Source organism: Rhipicephalus sanguineus, chromosome 6 (genome assembly GCF_013339695.2).
Source record: "Rhipicephalus sanguineus isolate Rsan-2018 chromosome 6, BIME_Rsan_1.4, whole genome shotgun sequence".
In the NCBI taxonomy this organism is placed as follows: Eukaryota; Metazoa; Arthropoda; class Arachnida; order Ixodida; family Ixodidae; genus Rhipicephalus; species Rhipicephalus sanguineus.
In genome coordinates, this window is record NC_051181.1 from 146,787,700 (window position 1) to 146,800,855 (window position 13,156).

Sequence of the window (13,156 nt, forward strand, 5' to 3'; positions counted from 1 at the left end):
CTGCGTCCTTACCCACACAATGCCAGGTCAAGAAGCCACGGCTCTCAAGAGGACCAAGAGGCGCGCGCCTGTGCGACGCCAGACTCGTACCCCGCCGCCAGCTCTCATGTGCAACAACATGCCTCCGAACAAGTTCAATATCTTTACCAGCCGCGACAGGAAAACCCGACATATGAGCAAACATTGGTCGACAATACTTATGCCCATGGTGCCGCTGGAGTATACGCCTCAAGACGGCCAAACCCTGCGGGAACGCACTACAGCGGACAGCAAAGTGCTGCGGCATCTTTTCAATCAGATAGTGCATCTAGTCATCATCCTGTCGCTGGTGAAGCCGGTGGTTATGTCCCTGCCGCTGCTGTAACCCCTCAACAGCCCTCATCGCTTGGAAACTGGGACCCAAGCCGCTCAACTGTACAACTTCCACAGTCTCTTCCAGGCGACCTTTTTCGGCTAAGAATCGATGGCCCACAAGAAACATTGCAACAAGGGTCTCCGCAACGGACTGCCGGAAGAGGGCGTGGCATTCGAAGATGCCCTTCCACCCAGCGTCCTCCGATGCAGCACGCAGTCCGTGGGCGCCAAGCACACGCAGCGGTTACTTGCTCACCGAAGGTACAGTCACAACCTGCAACGTCAGGGCTCCAGAGGTACGGAACGGAACCGAGTATTCACCACCGGAACGCGCCACCAGGAGGACCCTACTCGGGATCCGACAACAGTAAGGTTCTTGTACTTCAAGCATGCTCTCCTTAAAGGGACACTAAAGCGAGAACTGATTTTTCTCGTACTAGTAAATTACTTCTACGATACCAAAAACACCACGCTTGCTGCGAAAAGACGCTTGGTATGCGAGAAAAGGCGCAAGAAAATGCGGGTTGCGACGCCTTTTAGTTCCCGTACCTGTGATCGTGACGTCATAGCTTTTGGCGGCTTATACTCAGGCCTACGTAGTTCCGGTAAAAGTGAAGTACGTTGTCTTCTGAGAAAGCCGTAGACTTAAGATACAGGGTTTCATAAAATTTAGTTTGGGCAATGTGAAAATAACATACGGCGAAAATTTTGAAATCGGTGACGTCATCATCTGATATTTCGGCACGAACATTAAAAGCGAATCTTTTCGCATTTTCTCATCTGTCAATAAAGCTAAGGTTTTAAAATTAATGACAGTGATCCAGGAACGCATAAGGACTATCCGGCCGAATCATTGGCTCGCATACGAATTTCGCATTGGTACCCCACCGTAGCACATGCTTTGTTTCCAGCACTACTGACGTGCATCGTAATCATATCGTGGTTTTGGTACGTAGAACGTAAGTTGGTCTATAAACGACACTATTTACTACCACGGCATTACAGCACGTCATGCCGCGCACAAACTGCCAGACGTCACTTTCAAACTTTCTTCGTTAGACTGAGTTGGGAGTTACAGTAAAGCTAATAATTAGAGCTTCATTATATCGACCGACTCGGCAACTAGCCAGCGAAGCTGTTGAAGCTATCTTTCGGCGAAATTTTTCAACCAGTAACAAAGTCCAAATAGGAAGCAAACGCACAGTGTTCCTTCCTCTGGTTAAATACTTTTAATTCTTTGTGCACTTTATACTATTCTCCGTTTCGAAGTCTCATTTCTCATAGGGCTGATCGGCTACTAATTAGTAGGGGTGTGCGAATAGTAGTTTCGAATTCGAATCCAATACCTAACCGAATAATTAGATTCGACTTTCAAACAGCTAGTATTCGAAGTTTCGAATAATTCAACATGACGAATATCTAAAACGCGACAAAGATCAACGGTGCAACTTGGTTAAGGTGGGGTGGCTGACGCTAACGCCTTTACAGTACGCCTTTCGTTAAAACTTTCACCGATATCCTGGTTCAAAGCGACCACATGTTTATTTTAAATGAGATTGTGCCATTTCCGTAAGCAAAAAGAACACACGCGAGAACTATCAAGACCCTCACAACTTCGCTTCCGAAACGAAGGCACGTGCTTCTTGCGTAGTTCGGTCACTTATGCTGCAAGCGCCGTGAAACGTCTCGAATTTGGCCCAGGAATCTCCCGGTGATTGGCTTGACATATGAAAATTTGTTCACGCTGTGCAGTCGGCACTACCGCAATGCACCACTCGTTCAGAAACTCCCATCGTTCCGGCGCGCAGTTAAAACGCTGCTATGAACGGGCGGCCGAAAATGTTAGGGCATGGAGCACTCATGACGATGAAGCGCTGCATTACAGTACTTCTTTCTTTCAATTCTCAATAATATCATTTGTATTCTATTCGAATTTCGACATTTTTGGCCACTATTCGGCACTATTCGATTCCAATTCGATTCGAGATTAAATTTCGCTATTCGCACACCCCTACTAATTAGCTTATTGTTATTGTATACTTCCACATGCGTAACTGTTTAGTCGTATTGGATGAGCAGAAATTTCGAGAGATGTATTCCGTATCTGCCTAAAATGCATTCGCGCTACAGATAACATCTCCGCTAACTGCGCGATAAGCGCTTTTAGCTCTTCCCAGGGATTACAGCACCCAGCCTTGTCTGAATATCCCTGAAAATGTGGTAAACATCAGCTTTCCAATAAACATGACTTCAGTGCTCCTTTCACTTCACTTTGGTATTGCAATACGTAATTTCAATGAGTAATTATAAAGATATTTAGTACATACCCTTAATTGGATACCTCGTAATCGCAACGTAAGAAATCCTAACTTCTTATCATTGTTCATATATGTAAACACAAAGGCACTACAACGCTCTGATGGGTAATCTTTCAAGATCGATTTCACGTAATAATGGTGTATGACAAGGCCATTGCACATTCATCTGGTGCATCGTGCCTCGGAAGCTAGCTGTCGGTAGTTACTGCGTACGGCTCCCTACGGGAGTCGTATACCGTAATTGTCGCCATCCGGTCTCAATTTAAAATCAGTGTTGTAGGCGTTACTGAAAAAAAGTAACTAAATACGTTACTCGTTACACTATAAAAAAAGGAACTCGTTACCGCCCTGCGTTACCTACAAAAAAATGTAACGCGTTACAGTTACCGAAAAGTAACGGACGTTACCTCCGCCGTTACTCCCCAATCATAAATTTTAATCAACGTGTGATTGCTGCAGGAACTCACAATAAGAATTTTTTAAACTTCAAATTTGTTTCACATAAATCTTCTAACCCAAACAACGGTTACACCCAAAATGCTGATTTAAGAAGAGAGAGAGAATAAACATCTTTCATTCGATAGTATTTAAGCGTCGTCTTCGGGGTGGCCTCCCCCTTCCAGGAAACCATAGGCTTTCGCCGCGTCGACAGCCCTCGCTAACAGCTGGCGCAGGTCTTCGAGGGTGGGGCTGGCTAAGGCTCGCTCCCAAAGCTCGGGCGTCTAGTCTGGGTTGGATTATGTGCTGAAATGTACCAGGCCTTAGCAATGTTATAGTGGCTTAAAGTTGCTTGTAGAGTTACGTGTGATGGCTTCTGATTCTGGCACATGGTGAAGCCATTTTTCTCAATTAGAGATTATACACAATATGAGATTCAATCATCAACGCTATCCGCAAAGAAATCATATGACTGAACTCTCAAGAAATTTCTAGTAATTCTAACGGCGATGCGAAAATAGATGCGAAAATTTTGTAGTAGTAAAGAAATGCTTCAATGGCTTAGTCACAGGAAAAAAATATCTGTGCATAAACACTTTTTGTTCACTTTAACCTGTATAATTACCGCAAAAATTGCGAGCGTTTATGTGAAGGTGTTCAAGATCAGCCTCGCTCGCAAAACTTAGCTGCAGTTGCGGATAGAAAGAAGCAAAACTTATTTTCAAAAAGTTGATAAGCCTTATCAACTTTGTAGCAGCTATAATACGATTTCGCACATCTAGACATTTAAAAAAAATAGTTTCCTTCGCTCTACAAGTTTCAAACAACGTTACTTTACTATTTGTTGCGCACACATTTCATACACAAAACGTCTTCTTTTTAACGGCAATATTTGTGTTTTACGTCGCCGTGAACTTTCGAGAACGACAGGTAATGAAATTGGTCCCTCCATAAGTTCGACATTTTCTCCCTCACAAATTATGCTGTTAATAAGAAAACTAAGTCCCTTTCCGGGCTGTTGAGTGGTATGTGCACAAAATGTAAAATACCCAATCAAATCTAAAATATTCATTTTCGGATCCGTGTAGATTTCTCGTGGAATTAATCGTTTGCGATAACCATGATTAGGAGTCTAACTGCGGTTATGTCTGCCGTGCAGCTACCTGTAACCGTGGCTAGCCCGTAACCGTAGTTTGCTTAACCGCGGTTAAGGCTGTTCGTGTGACTTTAGTTGAAACAGAGGGACGCCAACCAAGGTAAGGAGTAAAAAGATTTTTTTTGCGTAACAAGAAAAATTCGACGTTTCGCGTCTCACTCGCATTCTTTTTCAGGGTTTTCTTCTTGCCATGCCGTCACGCCTATTCTCCATGATGTGAAGAATTCCGTTGAGGCAGACTCTCGATCTGCAGCGCACCTGTAGACCAGTTGACATTACCGGCTATCTCCTGGATGGGCCAGCTGATTCCACAAAAAGCCGCTTATAGTAATTGGCCTCTAAGTCGACGACACGGGAGTTCTCAAATTCGATGTGGTGTTCGTTCACCACGCTGTGCTCGGCGAGTGTACTCTGTCACTCGAACTTGCGGACGTCGTTTTTATGTTGTCGCAGGCTCTCGGGGAAATTCTTTGTTTCCCCCACGTACGAAGCGTCACGATCAGCACATGGTATGGTCTAGACTAAAGTCCCTAGATTTTTCCCTGTTCTTTCTTAAGTACCGACAACCATTGAAGCGCCGGCGACGAATCTCATTGGCTCACGCTCGTTTTCGGTAGCCATGTTCTTCCTAACTCTTTTCCAACACCTGGTGAAACGCGTCCCCCATTCACTAATGACAGGTGGTTGACGGGAGGAGAAAGGCTCGTCGCGGTAGCATATTGTCCGCTGAAAGATGCGTGGCTAATGTACTTAGACGCACATGGCTATGTAAATCTTCCAAGTTAGGAAGAAATGGCGTCGGACGCCAGCTGCGCGTGAGAGAGGGCCGTGAAAGGAGGCAGTTGTCGGTACTTAAGTAAAAACGAAAAATCTAGGGACTTTAGTCTAGACCAGCCCTTGCGCTTTCTCTTCGGGTGGCCTGTCTTTTGGGCACGAAAAGGCGCAGGTGCCAGCAAGCAATCCACCTGCTACAATCCACTTCCACGAAAAGCAGTTTCTTATGGTTGATTCCACGGCTTTCTTCAAGCTTTGTGTGGCGACAAGAGATTCCGCCCAGGCATACTTTGTCAATGCTCGGCAAGCCGAACGCAGTCCGACGCTGCGACAAAAGAATTCGTCGGGGCGAGCTCTAGGAAAATGGCGCCTACAGGATGAAAAAGTAACGAGTAACGTGACCCCACACGTTACCGAAAAATGTTAACGTAAGTACGTTACCCGTTACAGTTTTGAAATTGTAACGAGTACGTTACTAAGTTACCGAAAAAAGTAACGCGTTACCGGTAACGCAGTTACTTGTAACGCGTTACCGCCAACACTGTTTAAAATTAATCAATCGTACAATGTGGTAGGTTCACAGTGGCAAGCAAGCCTTTTGCTTGTGATAACTTGTTTTCTAAGAGTAAAACCTCAGCCATTTTATTATTCTTCATGGCATTATGGCTATGCCTTACACACACACACACACACACACACACACACACACACACACACACAAAAGTGGGTGCTCATCCCCGGGTTTGTTAGTGGGTTTACTTTAGTGCTTCTGGGAGCGTGGGGCCCTAGCTTTGAAAGCCAGTACCCCCTGAGAGAACTTATTAATTTACACATTTATTATTTTATAGTGATTAGTCTTGCATTACCGAGGGACGGACGGATGGTCTCTTTTGTTGAGTCGGTGGTGCCTGCAGTGCCATGCTTTCTGTTCCAGGCAAAGAATTTAGGGTCTCGTACCGCTCGCGCTCCTTTCCCGCTCTCAACTACCCCAGCAATTTCGAACACACTGCAGTCATCGTTGAGGCGACGTTTGACAAAAACAGTGGCCGTTAGCGTTCAATATGAACACTGACGCTAGGTAACGACGAGGCGCGTGTGACGATGAAGAGATGCGCTGCACTGGTCTTTTTTTGTTGTTGTTGTTAACGTGTTCTTAAGGCAACCCGCTCGTCGGTCGTGTCAAGCTGCTTCTTGTGGCTGTCTAACAGCAACTGAGGCACGATGCTACTGTACACTCCGAATAAACTTGTTGGGTATCTCGATTTTGTGATTGTGAACCCTGCGCTCATAAAGCATTTTTGATGTGTTGGAGCGGAGTTGACTTTGATCCAGTGCGTCCAACTATATACTATAAAAGTACACTTGCGTGGTACCTACTACGCCACAAATAACTTTTGTAAAGTATAGGGAAGCCCATACTACGCCATTGTTCGTTATTCTGCACAGAAGCGAGGTACCCGCTACACATCGGTAAAGCATTAAGTGCACTTTGGCTCGGCCATAATTCTTCATCGTCAGACACCGCATCAACATTTGTAATGGTTTGAAAGGTTTAAACGGCCCACTAGTTACATAATCCGCATTGTGTGACGCCCGGTCATTATTTTACTCTTCTAAAACTCTATTGCACATGTTACCGTGATTCCTTTCTCGACATGAAGCCTGCATATAGGGTGTGTTTGCAAAGGAGTTTCAAGCACCGGCGTGGCTCCGTGGTGAAAATACTGGGCTGCCAAGCAGAGGCTCTTGGTTCGAATCCCATTCTATCCTGGATATTTTTATTTTTTCGTTTTTTTTTATTTCACGCGATAGCGGTTACGGACACTGCCGGCGGTGGCGGATAGCTATTGCGCCGAAAACGGCTGTTGATGTGATCTCATTCGAAGGCAAGCTTGTTGGTACAAATTCATCTAAGATGAGTCCTAGCTTCCTTCCGTTTGCTATGAATAACTGTTATCGCTTAATTCAACGACAGGGTGGCCTCCTGCTGCACCATCGGGAACCGCCGCCAGCAACTACTCAAGTTCAAGCGGGTCATCTCACAGCGGCCCCCGTCGTGCTTCGTGGAACACGAGTAACGAAAGCAGAGTTGTCGAACGCCATCGTCGAGGCTCGAGTCAAGGTATACGGCGGCTGGTCGAAATTTCCGCCGCCTTCCCCTACGGCCTCTCGCTTAATCCTATCGTGGTTTTGGGACTTAAAAACCAACAATTATAGTTAATCAATATATTCTGTGACATGAAAAAAAAACAGCTTTGATTTGGTACGCTACAGCTCAGGCCGAAACGTTAAAAAGCCGCCAGAACTATATATGTATACTTTCCTCGAGTTTGAGGAGGAGGAAAAAAGACAGAATAAAAGGGCGGTTAGCCATTTATCAGTCGGCTGGCCACCCTGTGCTGGGGAATCGGGTAAGGAGAATACAAGATGATAGAAAGGAGATGCCGGGCAAAAAAGGGGCTTGGCGGTGGAAGGAGAGAGCAAAACGCTATATACGACACCGCTTAACGTCTGTCCCTAATACCACTTGTCCGCAAGAAAGGCAACAACACTCTCAAAGCCCTCTGTGCTGAGGACGGTCCCGGCCAGTGTCTTAAGAACCTTACTTCAGACAATGGACGATTCTCAAGTCCATGTAACACTTTTGGAAGCTCCTTTCTTGGCGCACTGAAGCGAGGACGCTCGGAGAAGGTCGGTGAAGGTCGTTTTCTATGAATAACTGCTATGGTTCAATTCAACTGCAGGATGGCCTCCTGCCGCATCATCGGTATCCGCCGCCAGCAGCTACTCAACATGTTCAAGCGGATCATCTCGCAGCGACTTCCGTAGTGGCTCGTGGAACTCGAATAATGAAAGTGTTGGCGAACGCAATCGTCCTGGCACCAGTCAAGGTACGGCTTGTAGCAAACACGTTGTTGAACGAATTTGTATCCGCCTTATCCTGCGAATCATCTCCACGACGCTGACATGACTTTGCTTCTTCCTCAAATTTGTGGTAGAAATGACAATGGCTTTCTTTTGTATGCCAATAGCTTTTAAACTTGCTGCCGTGTCATTAACTTAGCTATTTACTGCCGATAGGAAGTACCCTGACCGTATCACTTTCTTTAACACTTACGGCCTATGACAACTGTGTTATGTCGCAACAAACTTCTAAACAGACAAGTTTTTCTTATTTCCTCTTTTATTTTATTTTTTCAGGTTCTTCACAAGGCCAATCTCTCATGCTGAGAGAAGGTGCCAGTTCATCCCTCGGTCAAGGATCTCCAAGCGCTACCAATGCCACTGACCGTTCAAGCTCCACGACAACCCAGACTCTCCTTGTCGAAGCGAATCACTTCAAATTGGACCTAAACAAAAAACTTATCGTTTACCATTACGAAGTTACCATTTGGTGGGGCGCAGAGGATCCGCCATCGGAAACAGATGCCAAGCAGCGCCTTGCCTCTCGTGACAAGAGACGCATATTGGCAGAGTTCGCCAGCAGCACGTTGGATATCAATAACCCAATTTTCGACGGACAGAAATCCTTGTACTCTATTAAGCCCCTGGAACTCGAAGGAGAAACTAAAATCGTCAGTGTTCGCAGAGAAATGTGTGAGATAAGAGACGAATTTTACGTCCGAATTCGGCAGGTGGATATGCTGCGCTACGATTCTCAGCACTACAGCAGAAAGCAGGCTCAAGCGCTCGACATAGCAATACGCTGCGCCCTCTCGCAAGACCGCGATTGCCTCGGCCGGCTCCTGCTGAGAAAAGCACCCAAGGAGCCTGCCCCTCAAAAGCAACTAACCACGCCCCAATATCGCGCGCCCGCCGTTCGAGGTCGTTACAACCCACAGAGAGGGGACCCTCCGGCAAAAGCAGACGACGCTGAAAAGCCCGGCGAAGCAGCTTACAGCGGTATTCTGACCAGCGTCCGCTCGGGACAGTATGAAATGTTCCTAAACGCGGACACGATACTGACTTCTTTCTACGAAGATGGCCCGCTTCTAAATTACGTCGAAGCTCTGCTGGGACGTCAGCTTGGGGAACATCCGCAACTTGAGGAAGCTGAAATCAAAGACCTGAACACAAGACTGCATGGCTTCAAAGTGTGCGTGAAGCATCTCCGGTATACCCGCTCTCGGAAAATAAAACAAATCACAAAGAAAGGCGCGGACGAAATCGCGGTTACCGAAGCTCAGACAGTAGCGAAATACTTCGAAGAGACGTACAAAAAGCTTGACCATCCCAGTCTACCCTGCGTGGAAGTCGAAAGCAAGAAAGGCAAGTGTTACTATCCTCTTGAGATGTGCTTCATCCCATTAGGACAGCGGGGCGAACAGAGTCAGTCCGGCAAACCGTTGACGCCGTCCGAGAGGTTTGCGCGCGCCAAAGGAGTAGCGCGAGAACTGGCAGTGCGGCGAGAGGACATTCTAGGCGAATTTTTCACCAGTATCTCAACATCTCCCGTCGAGTGCAGAGCAAAGGTGTTTCCTAAAGTTAATGTGGATGATTTGAAGTCTCCTATGGGAGTGGTGCCATGGACGATCTTGAACGTGAACAAGTTCAACACTGTATCTGACGTCGCTAAATTGAAGAAGAATCTCATCGCCCAAGGAATCAGACAGGGCATTATACTGGATGTAAAGGCCAAGATTGCTAATCGCAACAATCCGGACTTGGTGGACATCCTCGAGGAGCTGAAAGCGGTGGAATTCTTGGTTATCATTCTTGACAGCAAAAAATCTGTCTACTACAACAAGCTCAAAAACGATGCCGAAACTAAACTTGGGCTGATCACTCAGTGTGTCGCTGTAGATAAGAGCAAATATAGTGACGGTTCGATCGGTGGCAATTTAATACGTAAGATAAAAGCAAAGCTTGGATTCGTTGACAAAGCTATGCCACGGACAATCGACGGATTTAATTGCGAGGATGCCCTGGTCATGGGCGCTGACGTCAGTCACCACGGCCCGAATGACCAGAGTCCATCCGTGGCGGCCGTCGTCGCCAGCATTGATGGCCGCGCTTCTCGCTATGTCGCTGTAATTCGCCCCCAGGCGAAGACCGACGGCAATACACGCGAAGAAACCATTTCCAACATTGAGAGCATGGCCAAAGAACTTTTTCATCACTACAAGAAAAAAAATCTGCGAAAAATTCCGAAAGACATTCTTTTCTATCGTGACGGCGTGAGCGAGGGAGAAATCGCTGAAGTTTGTGAAAAAGAGCACAAATACTTGCAAAGCGCTTTCGCAGAAGTGTTCGGATGTAACCCACGAATAACGTTTGTGACTGTTCAGAAGCGGCACAGAACCCGCTTCTGTCGCAAAAATGAGACCAACGTACCTCCAGGGACGGTCGTCGATAGGACAATCACGCAACATGCGAAGCGCGGGTTTTTCATGTGCTCTCACACTCCCATAAGAGGCACAGCTCGGCCCGCCCACTACCGCGTTATCTACGACGACAACGGCTTCGAACCGGAAACACTACAGAAGATCACGTTCAGCCTGTGTCATATGTACGCACGCTGCGTTCCGGCGGTGTCTATCCCAGCGCCCGTCTATTACGCGCACCTTGCCGCAGCTCGTGCAAGCTGCTACATGAAGGCCACTGAACAAGTCGATACAAATCCCATCAATGTCGTGGGAAACTGTAGAGACAAGATGTTTTTCATCTAAGACAAGGCTGTTTGCTTGTGCTCGACGACCGTAAAATTTTGTGCGCGGTTTGTCCATGTCTGATGGGTTCTCGCGACTACCGTAACAAACGCCATTTACTATACTGCTGTTCAGTACGCTTCAGCTTTTATTGCAGCTGTCTTCAGGCAGGTGTCGGTTTGCGTCTCCATTGACATCATCCTGCCGACAGACTTCCGTCCTGTGGACACCCGAAGGCCAGTGCTGCGTTTCGACCGCCAATTCTTTTTACATGTGTCCCCAACTTCATTTTCTTGTTGCTACTTGAAGCTTACACTTACCATTTTATCCACCCGCACCACGAGTGCAATTTCATGCCTTCATACTCAAACTGCTCATTGTCCTCGTAAGTGCTTGTTTATGCAGAACGAGATCGCTAATCTTACAGCGTGCCACATGTTCCATATCAGTGTTTGTACTGTGACAACTGCCGAGGGCTTACTCGCCATTAAAGACTTTTGTCTCACTTCCGACTCTTGTTCACTTCCTTTTTTTTTTATTAAATGTGTTTAGGAGAGCTTTGTGCCTATACATGGCTCCGGCTACTCCTCTTCCCTTACTTATTAATTAGCGTCACGAACTTATAAATAAAAGTACTCACTCACGGCAAGGTCCTTTTAAAAAGAATGTTCTCACGTCATGCGTAATGCCCACGTGTCGACAACAATGTTCAGACACAAGGAACATTCGCACTTTGCCAAAGAGTTCATCTCGGAGTCCTTTGTATTATGGGCCTTCAGCTAGTGATGCAGAACTATCGGTAAATTGACTATCGATAGTTTAAAAAAAACTATCGATAGTGTAAACAAACTATCGATAGTGCAATCGGTAGTGCCATCGTTAATATTACTATAGCGATATTACTATATTACTGCCACGCGTGTTTATTGCTTTGTTTTGACGCATTCTGGTTTCTTCTTCTCCTTTTTTGCCCTTCTGTGCTCCCGTGATGCTTCACGTCGTTTCTCGATCGCTTCCCGGATTTCCTTGTTCCACCAACGTTTTGGCTTCCTCTTTCTTTTCCAGCAAATAGTTTACTTCTCTTTCCCTATCACTTTCGTCATTAGATGTAATGGCTCACTATACTCCCAGTCCTTGTCTGGTATTTTGCCTACTTCTTCCTCGACTCATGCGGCTATATTTGTTTTTTGTTTGTAATTTAAATACGAGCTGCCAGACTTTGATTCCATGTTCTTATTTCCAGTTTCATATCCCATTTGTAATGTTATTCGCAGTGTTGTAGGCGTTACTGAAAAAAGAACTAAATACGTTACTCGTTACACTATAAAAAAGGAACGCGTTACCGCCCTACGTTACCTACAAATAAATGCAACGCGTTACCGTTACCGAAAAAAAGTAACGGACGTTACCTCTGCCGTTACTCAGCAATTATAAATTTTAATCAACGTGTCTTTGCTGCAGGAACCCAAAATAAGAATTTTTTAAACCCCAAATTTATGTTTCACATAACTTCTAACCGAAACAACGATTATACCCATAATGCTGATTTAACGAGAAAGATGTTTATTCCCTCTCTATCTCTATTTCGGTAATATTTAAGTGTCTTCTTCGGGGTGGTCTCCCCCTTCTATTAAACCATAGGCTTTCGCCGCGTTGACAGTCGTCGCTATCAGCTGGCGCTGGTCTTCGAGGGTAAGACTGGCTAAGGCTCGCTCCCAAAGCTCAGGCGTGTAGTATGGGTTGGATTATTTCCACAAATGTACCAGATCTTAGCAATTATATAGTGGCTTATAGTTGCCTGTAGAGTTTTGTGTGATGGCTTCTGATTCTGGCACATGGTGAATCCATTTTTCTCAATGTGACATTATACACAATATCAGATTTAATCTTCATCACCATCCGCAAAGAAATCATCACTTAACTCTCAAGAAATTGCCAGTGATTCTAACGACGTGCTTCTAGTAGCAAAATAGATACGCAAATTTTTTTAGTTGTAAAAAAAATGCTTTAATGGCCTAGTCACGGAAAAAAATATATGTGCATAAACATTTTTTGTTCACTTTAACGTGTATGTGAGGGTGTTCAAGATCAGCCTCGCTCGCGAAACTTAGCTGCACTTGCGGATAGAAAGAAGCAAAACTTATTTTCAAAACAAAGTTGATAAGCCTTAACAACTTTGTAGCAACTTTAATAAAATTTCGCATATCTGGACATTTTTCAAAAATAGTAAAGTAATATTCTTTGAAACTTGTAGAGCGAAAAAAAAACTATTTGTTGCGCAAACATTTCATACACAAAATGTCTTCTTCTTAAAGGGGTGGTGCCATCAAATTTCGAGGCTATAACAAGCCTGTTGTGGGTTTCCTCTTTATGCAAGGACACTCCACACGAAGGGTCGGACACAGCAAACGTTTAGAATATATTTTAATTCACTTCTAAAGTGTACCTAAATGCCCATTCTCCCGATC

The 13,156-nt window shown here is 45.5% G+C and overlaps 1 protein-coding gene across 1 annotated transcript in view; it reads left to right on the forward strand.

Moving 5' to 3' along the window:
• The window catches only part of LOC119396703 (protein argonaute-2), a 71,318-nt gene extending 60,578 nt beyond the window's left edge, over positions 1 to 10,740 (forward strand). The window contains exon 5 of the mRNA XM_037664009.2: positions 8,676 to 10,740. Within this exon, the coding sequence (XP_037519937.2) occupies positions 8,676 to 10,709 (2,034 nt within the window). The 3' untranslated portion in view covers positions 10,710 to 10,740. The remainder of the gene's footprint in view (positions 1 to 8,675) is intronic.
• The last annotated feature ends 2,416 nt before the right edge of the window (positions 10,741 to 13,156 follow it).